We start from the raw sequence: 18,384 nt of genomic DNA, 5'->3' as shown, positions 1-18,384 counted from the left end.
TCAGCTTGTGGAATTCTCTGCCACAAGATGTGGTGACAGCCAACAGCCTGGATGGCTTTAAGAGGGGTTTGGATAACTTCATGGAGGAGAGGTCTATCATTGGCTATTAGGTGGAGGGCTAGAGGCCACCTCCAGCCTCAAAGGCACGATGCCTCTGAGTACCAGTTGCAGAGGAGTAACAGAAGGAGAGAAGGCATGCCCTCAACTCCTGCTTGTAGGCTCCCAGTGGCATCTGGTGGGCCACTGTGCGAAACAGGATGCTGGACTAGATGGGCCTCCTTGGGCCCAATCCAGCAGGGCTGTTCCTATGTACTTCTTTTCACTCCTGCTGCTGAGGACCCTTGAGCAGTGGGTGTAAGTAGTGTGAGTGACATTTCATGTTTATAGACAGGGTAAATTTCTGACTTCTGGGCTCGTCTCAGCTTAACCCAAGAAAGTTTAGGAACACAAGGATAGCACTGATCTATTGCTTTGGAGCATTCAGAGCACTTCACATTTGTAAGGTAGGCCAATATTATCCGCCACCTTGCAGCTGCAAAGACAGCTACAGAAATGCTGTTTAATGCCATGGGTTAACTTAGGGGTTCTCAAACTTGGGTTCTCAGATGTTGGACTACAACTTCCATCAGGTGTGGCTGGGGATGATGGGAGTTGTAGTCCAAGAACATCTGGGGACACAAGTTTGGGAACCCCTTGAGTTAATGGCTGTACTACACCAAGCCTTAACAAAACTAAAGCAAGAAACTAAAAAAAAATTTGAGGATTTGAATGACTAAACTCGCATGCAGCAATCTTATCATCATCGTCATTATTATTATAGGCTTACTTTTTACTAAAACAAAATGATATGAATGAGCAAGGAATATATTTTTTAATTTTTTATTAAAACATTTTTATATCGCCCAAAACTTACGTCTCTGGGCAGTTTACAACAGAATAAGAAACCTGTAACTTGTTCACAGATGGTCCCCCCCTCCCCTTTTGAGACGACAAAAGATTTGTCCCTCTCGGCGATCTGATCGTTTTTACATTTTGAATTGTTAGCTTTAGGACAAGATATCATTAAGGGTTGTGGAGTTCACTAGATCATTCCAATCAAAACCATACTGAATATGCCAAAGATATTTCCCTAGAATGCTACGAAGTCGTTCACACAATTGAAAACTCTGTTCTACCTAGGTTTAGGAGCTGTGTGTGCTCCCAATTTTTGGTTGTGTGGAAGCAAGGTAGGAGGAAAACCTGGGTAGAAGTGATTGTGCAAGGTAGGAGGAGGAACTTGCTTCCACACAACCGAAAATTGGGAGCACACACAGCTCCCAAACCTGGGCAGAACAGAGTTTCTGATTGTGTGAATGACTTCTATGTGTGTGATATTATTCTACTGTTTTGATAAAACAAACCTTTTAGGAGTTGCAGCAAAGAAGAATTTGATGTCAAAGGACTTTTAAGATGTTTAGTCCAAGAACTGGGAGCATGTTGAGAAAGAAACCTATTTTTAGATTAATAGTCCATATTGAGTTAAATGGTTATAACTCTAGAAGTTTTTCCTCCTGTACCCTTCAAGCTTCATATCTGAAAGAGCAAGGATTTAGCAGCTGGTGTCCCAGAGACAACTTCTCTTGTTATTTTTAGGTGCTCACCTAAAAATGTAAAATGTGGATGCATCAACAAAGTATTTCAAAACACATGTGTCAATACACTGGTCAGAGATCTGCCCCTCCACCCCCCTGTTAAAAGTGCACTTGGCAGTGACAAACCTGAGTTTGTTACCGTGTTATGTGTGAAATGGCCCTTGACAGACTGTGGTCTTTAGGGAAAAGAAAGCCATGAATGTGTACCGCAAACCCATTTGGAAGCCTGAGAAGTGGGAGCGACAGAAAGTGAACAATTGTGGGCACAAAGAAATGTCTAGAGATGTATTCTCGCTTCCTGACTAGAGTGAAGAGATGTTAAATTATAAGTTACTAAATTTGGATGCATGTGGGGTTTTTTTAAAGGTTAATTAGACCATTTCTTTTATGTCTGCCTTGTGATACAGTCTCTTGTCCAGCTTCTTAGAAAATGGTCTGGCTCAGTGGCTAAGCACAGATACTTCTGTTCTGGAAACACAGGTTTCTTCTAATTTGATTGATGAGGTAGGACTGAATTAGTCACGAGCTGCAAATGCTTCTGCTATTCAGCTTGTTGTTCTTGGCTGTGGCAATATTGCCACATACTGACCCTGCTGAGCAAACACATTTTTGCCAACCTGGGAGGGAGCAATGTAAATAACAATTATTGGTGTTTTTTCTTCTCCTCCTGCAGGAATGCCATTGGCTCAGGCTGTAGCAATTCTTCAGAAATACTGTCGTATCATCAAAAATGTCCAGGTTCTCTACAGTGAACAGGTAAGCCCTGGTCTGCTTTGCTTGTTCAATGTCCAGTGGGAGATAACTAACTAACCAACCAGGGACAGGAGGATGTGTCAGTATTGTGTAATGCCTTTGTGTGTGTTGCCTGGCCACATGACGTCGAGTCATCCTTCACAATTGCCACATCCTAAGCTTGTGGCTTTCTAAAAATTACATGCTGTTTATTTCCACTATTTTTTAAAAAAAGCAGGTGATTTGTCATATTTGTTTTACATATAGAGGTTCTGTGTTATGACCTTGCTATCGTGTGCAGTTTTATGTGGCTAATCAAATATTTAGCTTTCACAAAAACTGCATTGTGTATAGATGAGGAGTTGAGAAATATGATGTGGTATTGGGAAAGAAGATTTGCATATGTAAACTGTTTTGGAGACTTTTGTTGAAAAGCGGTATATAAATATTTGCCGTATTCATATAAATCTGAACTATAGGAAGCATACTAAAGAGTCCAAGCACCTTTGTAGAAGTGTGTGTGTCTGTGTCTGTGTCTGTGTCTGTGTCTGTGTTTGCCTGCCTCCTAACTTTGTTTCTGCTTGAGCAATGATTGCATTCCAAGCCATCTAGTCAGATTCGAAGGTGGTCATGATATTGAAACAGACAAGCAGAGGCTGATGTAGCAGTGGGAAGCACAATGGAAACCGTGCTTCTCTCTGACTGGCAGCTCTGCCTATAAAGGCAGTGCAACTCAGTGGCAGAATGCTGAGCTGCAGATAGGATGTATGTTGACTCCCTGGCGATATCATCATCATTACAGCAAAATAAATCTCAGAGACGTTTACATCGCAAAAAAAAAAATGAGAAAAATGGTTTCCTTGTCCCAAAAGGGCTCTATTTGTTTATTTGGATGATTTATTTTCTGCCCTTTGGAAAAAATGATCTTCAAGGCATCTTACACAAATAATTTAAAATTCTGGCAGAAGCCAGAGTGAGCTTTCTTGATACTCTAGCCCCCAGGCAACCAGCAGTTGGAACAGAGTTCTTTCATGCAGGGGAGGAGAAAGCAAGCCTCCTTCAGCTGCTCCTTCTCTGGGTTAGGGTTAGGGTGGAGGGCAGATAGAACTTAGGAAGCTGCCATATACTGAATATATATGGCATAGGTCCATCTAGCTCAGTATTGTCTTCACAGACTGGCAGCGGCTTCTCCAAGGTTGCAGGCAGGAATCTCTCTCAGCCCTATCTTGGAGATGCTGCCAGGGAGGGAACTTGGAACCTCAGATGCTCTTCCCAGAGTAGCTCCATCCTCTGAGGGGAAGATCTTCCAGTGTTCGCACATCAAGTCTCCCATTCATATGCAACCAGGGCAGACCCTGCTTAGCTAAGGGGACAAGTCATGCTTGCGATCACAAGACCAGCTCTCCTTCGCCTTGCCATGATATTTATTTATTATTTATTTTTACATTTATATCCCGCTCTTCCTCCAAGGAGCCCAGTACATGGTTATGTTTATCCTTGCAGGGAAGCAAGGGGGTGCAACTTGCAGTATGATGTTTCCAGGCCAGGCTGGGAAAGACCCCACTGTACACAATACTGACCTGGATGCATCAGTGCTCTGACTCAGTAGAAGACAGCTTCATATGTTCAGTTTAAACCATGGAGATGTTTTAATCATGTTGTTGCATAATTAGATCATAATTTAGTGTGACAGTAATCCCTGTTCTTATTACTCCTTCCCTGCTTTTCTGACTCGCCATTGAAGATTAGCATGCCTGAATTCTTCACCATTAAACTGTCCATTTGTAACTCTCCACAATATTTGCTTGGCAAGGAAATGGTGAAAAAAGAGGTTTAAAAAAATCTAGAAATGTGTGAATTGCCCTTTGAGAGCTTTCTTGCCATGTATACTGCACTTTCTAGGAAGGAATAGATGACTATCAATTAATAATCACAAGTTTAAAATTTCTGCCAAAATGCTTGATATCCAATTGATTTGGTGCTCATATGCATAGCAATTATGCAACATAATTATGAGTAAATCCCAAACCTCTGGAATTCTTCCAGTTACATACTCCCTTAATTAAACGGATTTGTCCTCCTTTATTCTAGGTTACATGGATTTATTACTTCCACAATGTCTTTATTCTGTAGATATGAAAAGTAGTCAGTTAATAACTGTGTAGGATCATGAATCTTAAATTGCAGAATTACTTTACAGAAAATACTCATCATATTTTGTCTTTGTTGTTGTTCGTTCAGATAATTTTCTAAAATAAATTCCCTGTGGCACTTGGATAATGTGAAACTAATCAGGGTTTTTTCATGAAACCTGCTAATATTTCATTATTATGTTTTGTCTTACTGTATTGATTTTTGCAACTTATTACTTCCTGGTTCAGCCCACATCTCAAAAGGAGCTTAAACCACTTTGGGAACTTTTGCTGAAAAGCAGTATATACATATTCGACATAATCATATTCATTGAACTACAACATTGCTACCTGCTTCATGTCACAGGTCTCCCATGTGCAATTGTGATGCTTTGGTTTTTATTTAATCACCCCTTGTGGTTCATCACTTCGTGGATTAATCGGAATCCATCTAGAGATAGTATTTAGGAGTTGGCTGATTTAACAAGCTTTCAGTTGCTTTGTACAGTACTGTGGTGCAGTGTGTGCTCTCATTTTTTTCATCTGTGAGTTTTGTTCTGGGCAGCAGTATCAAGGCAGTGTGTGTGCACATGTATTCAGAGTGGGGCCTTCCTGATTCAACTTGAGCAGGATCTAAAATTAACTGAGCGGACATTATAAAATGTGTGAGTGTGTGCACATGTGCACGCCTTAGAGGGAACAGTACTGTGGTGTTCTCCCATCGTTTTGTGTCTTGTTTGCCCAATATGATAAATGAGGGACTATATTTTCAGGAAAATTTCCCTCCACTTTAGTATTGCCAATTTTATCTAACAAAGGGCCTTCAAAAACTGTTAGTAAATACAAATGATTTGAGGTAACTTTGAACAGCGGTGTGTTCAGATCTTTTCCTCCTGGATATGCCCATGACTGAGAGCATGCCTTCTGCTGTGGAAAAAAGTGAACTGGGAGCAGGGTCGCCCAGTTTGTTGACAGGGTGTGGAGAATAGCAAGTGGTCTGAAATTCTCAATCTCCCGGAGTACAGTGCAGTCTTAAAAGGAAAAATTTATCTGGTGACCATTCTTAAAAACCCAAGCCAGGCTTTTCAAAGTATGTTGCAGCCCTATTACTGTGTTGACGACCCTGTGATTGTCTACATGATCTCTTAATCAATGATGAAAGAGAGAAGTGTTGAGAGCGCTTGACATTTCCAGGGTTCATTGACTTGGTCAACCCTTTTCAGCCTGTGATTCATTTCTTTTGTATGTGTGTCTCACAATTCAGTATCTGATTCTGCATACATGTATGAACAAGTTTGCTTTCTGGGGGAAGGGAAGGGTGGATTGTGCATGTTGCTTGTATGTGGACATGAGTTCACAGCACTTGTGTACACAGTGTTTCTGTTCAGACTGATCCTGGTTAAGGATGTGCACGAATAGCAATTTGAAGCACAATTCATAACCCACCCCCTGCACCTTTAAAACAGAGGAGAACAGGTACAGCCATTGGTGCTCTCCCCCAGTTCCCCCCGCATGACACCAGCATGCACATGGTCTCCGCGAATGTGTGGCGACCAGCCGTGTGTGTTGGTGTCGCATGATTCAGGAGGAGGCAGTGAGTGGAGGAGCAGGTATGTACCTCCTCTTCTCCATTTTAAAGGTGCAGGAAATGTGTTATGAATCGTGCTTTGAATTGTGCTCCGTGCACATCCCTAATCCTGGTTTCATGCCCCGGACTGTTGGGATAATTTAAACCACAGTTTCCTGGTTCAGACATCATGGGACATTGTGTTTTAACAATTTGCATTTAGCCTGGTGCAGGAGAAGGAGGAGGGCACTCATAGACTCAGCGCTTGATCACCATCTAATAAATTAAGGCTTGTTGGATTGTCTGAACTGGGCCACTGATGATATCCAAGGCTAACAAGTAAATACCTAGTAGAGAAATAAGTAAGAGTGGGCAACAGCTTTGCTTAATTGTGTCAGTGGTATGTTGATGTTGGTTTTTAAACATCCTTTGTGCTATGTAAATGTGTGCTCAAGCAAATGTAAATGGGACTGAAAACTATTTGCCTTCCCACTGGAAGCCAGCCTCAGGACATGCAATGCTAACAGAATGTCCCAATTTGCAGTGTTGTACTAGGACGGTGTGGCTTGAGGGTCAGGGCTTGTTGTACAATCCTTTGTGCAATAATCTCTGGGGACTCATGACAAACAGTTCTTTACCGCTGAGGTGAGGGCAAATCTTGATATTTGGATTGTCATTGCTTGTAAACTTGACAGTGTTAAGCAATTATCATTATTATTTCTTAATCTTATGTAATGCTGCTGCCAGGGGTTCAGCCTGGGACCTTTGTGCATACAAAGCCGAATGACACACATTTTGCATAGGCTTGTAAATAGCTAGCCAGTCGTAAAACGTGAGGGCAGTATTCCCTCTAACAGGGATTCCTAGATGTTGTTGACTACAACTCCCAGAATCCCCAAGCAAAAGCCATTGTAGCTGGGGATTCTGGGAGTTATAGTCAACAACATCTGGGAATCCCTGTTAGAGGGAACACTGATTGGGTGCACTTGGGTGTCTGTCCCTCAGGGCCTCGGTCAGAGAGGCAAGGGGGTTAACTTCCATCCTGACTCCTTTCCTCTCTCAGTGCTCCATCCCACCTGAGTCTTTAGGGATGATGGATGTGTCTTCCTTGGCCTTTGCCCGCCTAAGTACCTGCAAATTCTTATTTCTTCCTACCAGATATCTGGTTTACTGCTGCTTGTTTCCATGCTACTGTGGAATAGCGTTTCAAAAGCTATTTGCTGGGAAGGGGGTGCTGTTGGAGAAATGCAAGCGCAGCTACCATAAGTGTGGTGGAATCGGTTGCTCAGTTCTTCTAAGTCCATCTGGACACCCTTGGCTGGTTGAGATGGCCAAGAACCATAGTGTTGTTCAACGCCGTATTTAAAAGCATATTAGGATATTCGGAGACTTGAAACTGATGAGAGGTGGATTTGGAAATCAGTTTGAAAATGTACTATCTACCAACTTTTATTCCATGACAAATGAGCAAGAATTTATATATATATATTTATTTGTAGAGAGAGAAACTAGGGGTATCATCACGTTCTTCGAACTGTACAGTGTTTTTCACAACTTGCTCATTCCTCCTGCATTCACCAGTAAAGGGCTGGCAGGGAAAAGTTAATGGGTATTCAAGTTAATGCTTCATCTGAATAATAAGTGACTTGGTTTGACTTTTTATGTAACACATACCTTGGCTCATTCACTCGAGTCATCTGGAACTATTTATATATAAAAATAGCTCCCTTTAGCAATTCTCTTCATTGATTGTCTCTTTGTGAAATTAGCTTGACTGGCATGTGTCAGTTGGTTGTTGCCAGCACTACTGTTCATTTGATAATGGCCTGTAAATCTCACCAAAGGTGCTTGAGTTTCCCTTGAATAAGTAAATGGAAGAGGGCAGCTTTTATCCACGGAACAAACAGCTGTTCCGTGTGCCAGCTGGGAGAAACTAGTGCTGAAGTTCTCTTCCTTGGCTTTCTATAGCAGAGCTTGGCTTCACCATACAGCAGCCATTTGAAAACTAATTTCTCCCCTTGTGTTTTTCAGTCTCCTCTTAGCCATGACCTCATCCTTAACCTGACTCAGGACGGAATCAAACTGCTGTTTGATGCTTTCAATCAAAGACTCAAGGTAACAGCGTGAACCGAGAAATCCAATTTTATGATTTTGTCTCTCACTTAGGGCCTAAATGTGTAAATGCACATTGGTGTGTATGGAGGTAGGTTGTAGTTGGATGGGCAGTTGAGTGCCAATCCAATTCCCTTCTCGGCCTGCTTCGTCTTGCTTTTCTTTCCCTTGGCCCTTCTTTCCTCCTCCTCTCCATCCCATAGCCTTGCTGAGTAGGGATGTGCACGGAACTGTGGCAAGGAGGCTTGAAGGTGGTGGGGGTCTCTCTTTAAGAGCGAGGGAGGGTGCACTTATCCCTCCCGCCACTTTCCCCCCACTGGCATCCTTATTTTGCAAAGCCGATTTGGGCGGCAGTGTACCTCCCTGCTGCCCCATTGCCCTCGTCTTCCAGATATGACGAGAAGTCGCCAGCATGTGCACATGTCACGCACGCACGAATGCACCCACCCATGCCAGCGCGCAAAGGCGTGTCGGTGACTCCCGGTCATATCCAGAAGACGAGGGCAACGGGGCAGCAGGGGGGTACTCACTAAACCAGTTGCATTCCCCTCTGCAGTTCTTGTTTCTGGCTCAGGTCTTGGCCAGTCTGTGTACATCACTTAATTCCGTGTCACATGGTTACCCAATATTTGAGGGCTGGTAGCTTGCCTCTTTGGAATGGATTGTGTTCAAGGTGATGTCCAACCTCTGCTTATGGACCGGTTTACAGAGCAACTTGTGAAGGAGCCTCTGTGTGTTCGGAAGTCCTCGGGTGGCTGCAGTAGTTCTGAAGGCAACAGCCAACCTCAGAGAGATCCCTTCAAGCCCACTCACCTTCCAGACAATGACTGCTGCTTTATTCAGCAAAAGAGCAAGGAAGTTTTAACTTCATTAGCGTACCTAGTCAAATGTATAACCCAAATGCTTACCACATAAAATGCAAAGTACTTTGCTTTTTTTTTACAAACCCACACCAACCTGTAGATACTTTTTAGACAGTAGAGAACCCATTTTCATTGATCATGGGTTTTTTTTCCCCTTTCAGGTTTTGCCCACACATTAATTTTGCATAGTTCCCCTTTCCTTTTAATAAGAGAGGTTTTCCTTCCCAATACTTGTAATTCTGCTTTCTTAACAGAACCTAAAGTGCCTTTGGTAAACTTTCAATTGATTCATGCATGAATCAATAGTACGCTGTTAAACTCTCAGGACTCTTGCAGGCGTGTAGCTTTGAATGTAAAACTAATAGTGTTTGGTAAATGTTCCCTATGCTGAGTCCAGTAGAAGGAACACTTTTTTCTACTTTTAGGATTAGAATGTTAAACTGGTTGGAATTCTTAATTGTCAACTGTGATAGTTTTATAACGGGAATAGCTAAGAAAATAAGAATTCTGTTCTACTCTGTCTCCTTCTAGTTTATCTGAAAGGTCTGCAACCTCACACCTTAGGGAATTTTGCTTGCCGAATGAGATACCACATAGTCCTTGTTGGCAATCTCCCAGGCATCGTTTTAAAAGCTGCTCTGCAAACTTTTTTGTTTTAAGCTAGCTTCCTTACTTCCAGGATTTTTTAATTTTTAAAAAAAAAGCTCACGTGAAAACTATCAAGAAAAATGTCCTGCAGTCTGATTTTTGAGACGAAGGTAATCTGCTTGATGACTAGTTCCTTGGGTAGCTGATAGATAAAAAAGTGGAATGTCTACTCAGAAAATAGTGCATGGGTATTGAATTGAAAGAGCCCATAAGTAATCCAAATAATCCCAGTGTATTTCTGCTTTAGGAATCGCTCTAACTTGTGCTGCTCTTTCATGTTATTTTCGACTAATACTGCCTGAAAGATTCATGGTGGGGAAATCTCTGGGAGTGCTGAATTCCCTCTGAGATTCTTTTATATTCTTTTAGAAGCTCTGAAGAAGGCATACATTTTATCAATGTAATTTCTACCATTAGAGTTGTAATGATGGGAAAAGCTGTGCTTTGAATTTTGCCCAGTTTCAGAGCTCAGAAAAGACAGAAACACTATTCTGGGTGGATAAGCAACCCTAGCAACACTTTCTGAATGAGATTAATCCTTGCAGTAGCTCTTCAAGGATTTATGCTCATTTACAGATCTTGGAAACCCTTCTGGGATGTGGGACGAAAGACATTTTTTAGGACGGTAGAACCTTGGCCATTTAGGGCTTCATAACTCAGGACCAGCGAAATTATATCTCATCTGGTGATAGCCAGCGTGGTGTAGTGGTTAGAGTTCTGGACTAGGACCAGGGAGACCCAAGTTAAAATCTCCATTCAGCCATGAGATTTGCTGGGTGACACTGGGCCAGTCACTTCTCTCTCAGCCTAACCTACTTCACAGGGTTGTTGTGAGGAGAAACTTAAGTATGTAGTACACTGCTCTGGGCTCTTTGGAGGAAGAGCGGGATATAAAATATAAATAATAATAATAAATAATAATATCTGAAAATCTATAGAAAGCAATTGATTGATTGCGTGTATATCCTGCCCATCCTGTAAGGAGCACAGTGCAATATGCATGGTTCTCCTCCCTCTCCCTACACACACATTTTATTATCACAACAACCCAGTAAGATAGGTTAGGCTGAGAGAGCGTGACTGGCCCAAGGTCATCCAGTGAACTTCATGACTGAATGGGGATTTGATCCCAGGCCTCCTTGTCCATTACCAACACTGGGTCTCACTATTGGGATGTGCTCGGAACTGTGCAGGGGAGGCTTGAAGGCACTTACCCCTCCCACCGCCTTTCGCCTGCTGGCGTCCGTTTTTGTCGAAAGCCCATTGGGGCGGCAGCATACCTCCGTGCCGCCCCGTTGTCCGGATATAACCAGAAGTATCCGCACCTGCACGTACTGGCACGGCGTGCTTGGCATGCACCCATGCCCAACGTGTGTATGGGTGGGTGCGCAGGCGTACCAGATACTTCCGGTTTCCATGCAACGGGTCGTCAGGGGGGTATGCTGCCACCCTGATGGGCTTTGACAAAAATGGATGCCGGCGGGGGTAAAGTGGCGGGAGGGGTAAGTGCAACCTCCTCCGCCCTTAAAGTTAGACACACACCCCCCGTCGTCGAACTGGTTCGGAGGCCCATAAAAGGCCTCCGAATCGGTTTTGTGCCCATCCCTAATCACTATTGCAGACCCCTGCACACCAGTGTTCTGTACTGCTGATGATGTGCAGCATCACTTAAACCAGATCTGAGGCAAAGCTGCCAGGCTGTGGGCTGCAGCAGTCTGTGTTCTTCGGCTTCTAAGCTACCATCGTCATGCAGTACAGGTTATAGTAGTATAGTCTCGCAGTCACAGAGGCATCAGAAATGGTTGCTGTCTGAATACAAAGCAAATAACCCAAGCCAGTTTTTCACCAAACTGAATTTGGTGGAAATGGTTGCAGCCGGCAGTCGGTCCCCCGCCCCACATCTCCCCTCCCCTGCCAACATACCGTCAAGATTCCCATTGCTTCAGTCTTGTCAGGATTCTTAGCTTGTTGCATCTGTTTTCTCACTGTGGCCCACTTTGAATCATAACACCTGCTTCCAGTGCAAAGGCAGGAGAGTGCTTGGGTGTTGGACTGGCATTGATGGTTGGCCAGCTGACCAGCCAGTCAGATTTACAGAACATAGGAAGCTGCCATATACTGAGTCAGGCCATTGGTCTATCTAGCTCAGTATTGTCTTCACAGACTGACAGTGGCTTCTCTAAGGTTGCAGGCAGGAATCTCTCTCAGCCAGATCTCGGAGATGCTGTCAGGGAGGGAACTTCGAACCTAGATGCTCTTCCCAGAGCAGCTCCATCCCCTGAGGGGAATATCTTCCAGTGCTCACACTTCTAGTCTCCCGTTCATATGCAACCAGGGTAGACCCTGCTTAGCTAAGGGGACAAGTCATGCTTGCTACCACAAGACCAGCTCTCCACTAATGCAGTGGTTCCCAGACCTGAGTCTCTAGATGTTGCTGGACTACAGCTCCCATCATCACCAGCCACGGTGGCCAAAGGTCTTTGTTAGGGATGTGCGAACCGGTTCGAATCTGAACCGGGGCGGTTCGGCGGTTCGGATCCGAACTGAACCAGTCATCAGGTTCGGGCTGCAGGTTCGAATTTGAACCGAACCGGGGGTGGTTCAATTCGGACCAGTTCGGATCGGTTCGGACACCCAAAAATTGGTAGGATGGTAGCTGGCACCCAGGGGTACTTGTCACCCAAACCCCAAAGCAATCGGACACTCGTACGATTTTTTATGAAAAATACCCTGGGGTACAGGGTTCTGTTGTTTCTGAGGTATTGAGTGTGGATTCTATGATAGCAAATGAGATTTTCAATGAGACACCATGAATCCACTCTAATATGCTATCATAGAATCCACACTCAATACCTCAGAAACAACAGAACCCTGTACCCCATGGGTTAGAAACCCATGGGGGTGGTTGGCACCCTATGTGCACTACACTACCACTCGCTCTGGGCCACCCCAGCACCCCCCAAGTGCACTTATGGGGCTGCTGAAAGCTCCATTATAACTTATTATGAGGAAAAACCTTAAAGACGCGTAAACTTCAACAATTAACCAAAAATCAGCCCTCTGCCCAAATCCTTTGAAAAAATTTCAGGTAGCTTCCTTGCCCCTACCTGGCACTACCACTAACCCCACGCTGCTCTAGGCCACCCCTTTGCCCCCGACGTGAAGCTATACATTTGCTGACACCTCCATGCTTCTTTATGGAGAAAAACCTTAAAGACGCGTAAACTTCAAAAATCACTTAAAAATCACCCCTTTGCCCCATTCCTTTCAAGTAATTCTGATAGCTTCCTTGCCCACCCTAGGAACTACCAGCCACCACACTCCACTCTACGACACCCCTTTCCCCCCGACGTGAAGCTATACATTTGCTACAATCCTAATTATTCTCTATGAGGAATTCAAAAATACTTTAACAATTCACCAATAATCAGAGGAGTGTCCAATTGCCTTGGGATTTTTTGGGTGGTAGGTACCCCTGTCTGTCTACCACCCCGCTTTTGTGCCCCTAGGTGCTCCACAATAGGGGATATGGACTGGTTCGGGTCTCATTATACTCTATGAGAAAAATAATTAAAAATATTTCAAATATTCATAAAAAATCATAGGGGTGTCTGATTCCTTCAGGGTTTGCACGGTTGATGGCACCCATGGGTGCTCCACAATAAGGAATAATGGCCTGGTTCGAATCCCATTATATCCTATGAGGAAAAAATAAAAATAATTTTCAAAAATTCATTAAAAAATCGTACGAGTGTCTGATTGCTTTGGGGTTTGGGTGACAGGTACCCCTGGGTGCCAGCTACCATCCTACCAATTTTTGGGCGTCCGAACCGAACCAGGTGGTGGTTCGAACAAAACCAAAACCGAACCACCCCCTCCTGGTTCGGACCCGGTTCGGATCCGAACCGAACCGGGCGAACCGGTTTTGTGCACATCCCTAGTCTTTGTTAATGGATTGTAATAATAACACAAACTCAGAGAATCTGTGTCCTCTAGAAGAGTAAAGTCCCTGCTTGGCACTTTACAAGGTGCCAGTGGGCCCAATCATATGGAGACCCTCGGCAAATGTAAAGAACGATCTGGTAGTCCTGGTTTATGGGCATTTGTGACCTGTGTAGGATGCTACTGGGTGGCTGCCCTGAGTTTTTATGGAATCCCTTTTCAAGGGTAAATATGTTCATGTTTTGTTTTAATTGACTTGCCAAGGCCTCAGCACTTGCAGAGTAGATTTAGCTTGTGCAAGGCCTGCCTGTCTGGAGACTGTAGAATGTGGCCTGATCTGGGAGATCAGCGTGTGCAATCGGATACGCACATGCGGTCTCACTGAATGCACCCTGCTAATGCTGCCAGCTATCCCCATTGTCCTCTTGTTTTTGTTTGTTTGGTTTGGGTTTTTTGCATTTTCTATCCCGCTCTTCCTCCAAGGAGCCCAAAGCGGTGTACTACATACTTAGGTTTCTCCTCACAACAACCCTGTGAAGTTGGTTAGGCTGAGAGAGAAGTGACTGGCCCAGAGTCACCCAGCTAGTTTTATGGCTGAATGGGGATTTGAACTCGGGTCTCCCCGGTCCTAGTCCAGCACTCTAGCCGCTACACTACGCTGGCTCCACGCTTCCTCTTGTTGAGGAAGAGAGCTAAACCACACATTACAGCATTTTCTTTTGTACCATCATCTTTTTTTGCATTTGCATGATCAGTGCAGCCAGCATCTTTAGCCTGGGGTCACTGTGATGAGTGTGTGTGCACACACTTCACAGTGCCTCCAAAACCACCTGCATTCCAAGAGGGGCGGGGGGGGGGGAGAAGCAGGCTGGGCATCCAGGCCCCTCACAACTGCCATTGCTGTCAGAAGACTTCACAAAGCAGGGCTTTATGTAAAGGTGCCCTTACATGAGGGCATTCTTGACTTCATGAGCTGCAGTCAGATAAGAGGCAGTCGATTGCAACTGACAGTATTTGGCTAGTGTCCCATCCCTGCCTGGGCGCATCAACCTAGTTATGGCACTTTACTCTCAATTTCAACTGAAGCTTTCTCAGTAGTAAAAACAATAAGAGAAACTGGTGACACTATGTAGACTGTATAAAGATGTTTTAATAGCTCTCTGTTTTAGACAGTCTGCATAGTGCTGCCAGTTTCTCTGATTGTTTTTACTACAATAGAGTAACACTAGGAATATAGGAATCTGCCTTATACCAAGTCAGTCCCATAGGTCCATCAAGCACAGTATTGTCTATGCAGACAGGCAGTGGCTTTTCCATGGTTGCAGGCAGGAGTCTCTCTTAGCCCTATTTTGGAGGTGCCAAGGAGGCAGAAACCCTGCTTTCTAAGCTGAAAACCTGTTCTGAATAGTCTGTCTTCACAGGTAGATAAGGATATAATTGTTGGAAGATACTGCAGAGAAAACCCTGGGAGGTTGAAGAGCAGTCATGCTTAGCTACCATCTGGTACTTTCCTGCTAAGAACAAATTGGGGCTATCCAAAAACAGTCTGACAAATATCCATCAGGCCCTGTGCTTGCGGTACCAACACTGTCATGATCAATGGCACCAAAGGATACCGGGGATTCTGGTAGGCTAGAGTTCCCCTGCCCCACCCCTCCACCTTGTTTGCCAGGTAAAGACTGCTAACTCAGATTATAAAAACAGCTCCCAGTATCATCCTCCGTCAGCTGGTCAAGGTCCAAAAGTGAGTCAGAAATTATAGAGCAGCCATTATTTGAAAGCCATGCCTCCATAAAGGGGGTTCCGGGACTGTCAGTATTTGAGCTGTATTAGTAATGCATGTAAGAAAAATTATGTCCTTATGTACAGCTGGTGTGTCTATTACAGCTGAAGGTTGTGCAGCTAAGCCAATTTATTGAAATACAAATTTAACATAAAGATTTCTAATTTGATTGTTATCGGAGCAGTCATATGAAGTGGATTGCTGTAAGCAAACCTCCATGGTCTTGTTTCACTGTGTTTAAGCTTTTCCCAAACACACACATTTTTCATTTGCCCAAGGAAAATAGTTGTCTTCATTGAATTCCCTCAAAATCTGTATTGAGAAGCTGTAATAATTGTTTTAATTGGCCAATTAAATGTGTTGAAGGCCTTAAAATTAATCTGCTTAATTAATAGCAATTAATTAATTAATAGCTTAATTAATAGCAATTAAAAATTTTTAATTGAGTTTCACATTATAAATACTTGGGAACATGGTTGAATGACAGTTACTATATGATAGTACACAAGAAATAAACACTAAGATTGAAATGGCAAGTGCCGCTTTTGTAAAAATGAAACATCTGCTCTTAATAGAGATTTAGAATGCCTTCTTTGCCATGAACCACACCGCCCATTGAGATCATCTGGAGAGGTTCTTCTGCAGTTGCCACCGGCTCATCTGGTGGCTACTTGAGGATGGTCCTTCTCCATTGCTGCCCCAGTGCTTTGGAACACACTTTCTGCTGAAATAAGAGCCTCTCCATCTCTTACAACTTTTAAAAAGGCAGTCAAGACACATTTGTTCACGCAGGCTTTTAATTAGACATTGTTTTAATTGTGTTTTAATAGTTTTAACATTTTAAAATTTTAATGTGTTAATCTTTTTATTGGTTTTTATTGGTATGTAAACTGCCCAAAGAACTCGCATTTTGGGTGGTATAAAAATGTGAAGAAGGGAATAAAAAAAATTCAGTATAGAACTGAAAATCCGTATGGTGAGGTATTACATCTATTCAGACTTACTCTGTGGAATGGAAGCTTGGACACTTAAAAACGGAATATGAACAAACTAGAATCTTTTGAACTCTGGATATATTGACATATATTAAGAATATCATGGGTAGATAGAATGCCCAATGAGGAAGTTGGTATATAGAATAGCAATAGCACTTACATTTATATACCGCTCTATAGCCGGAGCTCTCTAAGCGGTTTACAATTATTTAGCATATTGCCCCCAACATTCTGGGTACTCATTTTACCGACCTCGGAAGGATGGAAGGCTGAGTCAACCTTGAGCCCCTGGTCAGGATCGAACTTGTAACCTTCTGGTTACAGGGCAGCAGTTTTACCACTGTGCCACCAGGGGCTCAGAATAGCAAAAGATAAAGAGCTAATTAACATCATTAAGAGAAGAAAACTTGAATATCTTGGCCATGTTATTGGAGTGGGAAAATTCTCCTTAATCATGCATAGGAACATAGGAAACTGCCATATACTGAGTCAGACCATTGGTCTATCTAGCTCAGTATTGTCTTCACAGACTGGCAGTGGCTTCTCCAAGGTTGCAGACAGGAATCTCTCTGCCTACCCATCTCTGAATGCGAAGGGGCCCCAAAGCGAAGGGGCCCCAAAGTCCAAACGGAAGTGGGTAGATACAGGAAACATTTTGGGGATTGAATATGGGATTAAGGAAAAAGTCTGGGGGGGAAATTGGACAGATTGGGAAGAAAAAGTAATGCTTAAAATCACCATGTGGAAAAAATGGAGCCTTGCCATGTACCAGAAAGCGGTTTACATCCGGACTTACCTGATACCCCCGGTGCATAACCTGGCGGTAGTCTATCCTCCCCCGCTCGATCTCCTTCGGAGAGTTGACAGCCAGATCTTCTGTTTAGTATGGCACACAGCGTCCTTCCCTTTGGCCCGTGCGGTAGCATTTAAGGAGGTTGAGCGGGGAGGCCTAGCCCTGTCTGCCCTGCAACCCTATGTTGTAACTGAATTCGTGAACTGCAATTTTGGAAACTGGATTTTCGTGAATGTCCATAATATTTCCAACCTCCTGCAAGAAACCAGGGTCTCGCTTTTCGCTCTGCATTGGCGCAAGTCAGCATGGGGCATAGCATGGTGGGGGAAAGGATCTTTCAATGGTAATATCACACAAGTATTAAAAAGAGAACACCCGGACTACTTGAGAGATTTGTTATTCACACTTTAAAAATGGAAGGTTGAACCGGATCTATTTAAAGGATCCTCCTCAGTTAAGCAGCTAAGGAAAACAATTTATGGAGAGATTCTAGAAGTGGGTTTCTTAAAACCTGATTTAGAACGTAAACGCTACAAACACCGCACTTCACAGTACTTGTTGCAACCCGACCACCCTATCACTCTCTTTAAGGAGAAAAAAGTCCCTTTCCATTTATGGGAAACAAGGTGGCGCTTATACCATCAAGTACTACCACTTAATGCGGCTAAGCCATGGCTCCCAGAGGACCAGCAAGAGTGCCCTAAAATCACCTGCAAACAGAAAGCTAGTGAGCTAGGCAAAACATTCAGGGAAACCCACTCACATTTCTTAAAAGAGTGTGTGGTAGCCAAAAGAGTGTGGCAGGGAGTAAGCAAGCTGTTAGAGTGGCCTGATTTGGAAAAACAGACTTGGGAAGAACTAACCTCGGGTTTGAGCGATAGAACCTCCTTTCGAGGTCCCAGAAAGAAACCTTCAAGGAAACGGGACGGAACGGGTGCCCTCATACTAGGGAATTGGAACGTCCCCCTTCTCGTAATCAGGTTAGTAAACCTGTATGTCATTTATGCAATGCTCCTGCATAGGAATAGGGAGGGAAGACGCGACCAAGAGGTTCACGCAGATGAGACAGTAAATCTCTTCTGGAAAAGTTTGTATGGTTATGTGCAAAAAGACAAGAGTATCTCTTCTAAACAGCAATGGGACAAATTGTGGAAATGGACATTAGACGTAACCCCACCCCCCACCC

General features: G+C 43.7%; 1 protein-coding gene across 2 annotated transcripts in view; it reads left to right on the top strand.

The window, feature by feature from the left end:
- PHAF1 (phagosome assembly factor 1) overlaps nt 1-18,384 on the top strand; it is a 61,873-nt gene that overhangs the window by 14,467 nt on the left and 29,022 nt on the right. For both annotated transcript variants that reach the window (XM_053271319.1, XM_053271320.1), the window contains exons 3-4: nt 2,305-2,387; nt 8,094-8,177. In XM_053271319.1, the coding sequence (XP_053127294.1) occupies nt 2,305-2,387; nt 8,094-8,177 (167 nt within the window). The remainder of the gene's footprint in view (nt 1-2,304; nt 2,388-8,093; nt 8,178-18,384) is intronic.

The sequence above is a fragment of the Hemicordylus capensis genome, chromosome 9, assembly GCF_027244095.1.
Source record: "Hemicordylus capensis ecotype Gifberg chromosome 9, rHemCap1.1.pri, whole genome shotgun sequence".
NCBI lineage: Eukaryota > Metazoa > Chordata > Lepidosauria > Squamata > Cordylidae > Hemicordylus > Hemicordylus capensis.
The sequence above is the reverse complement of the archived record's forward strand: the minus strand, read 5'-3'. Positions and strand labels throughout refer to the sequence as shown.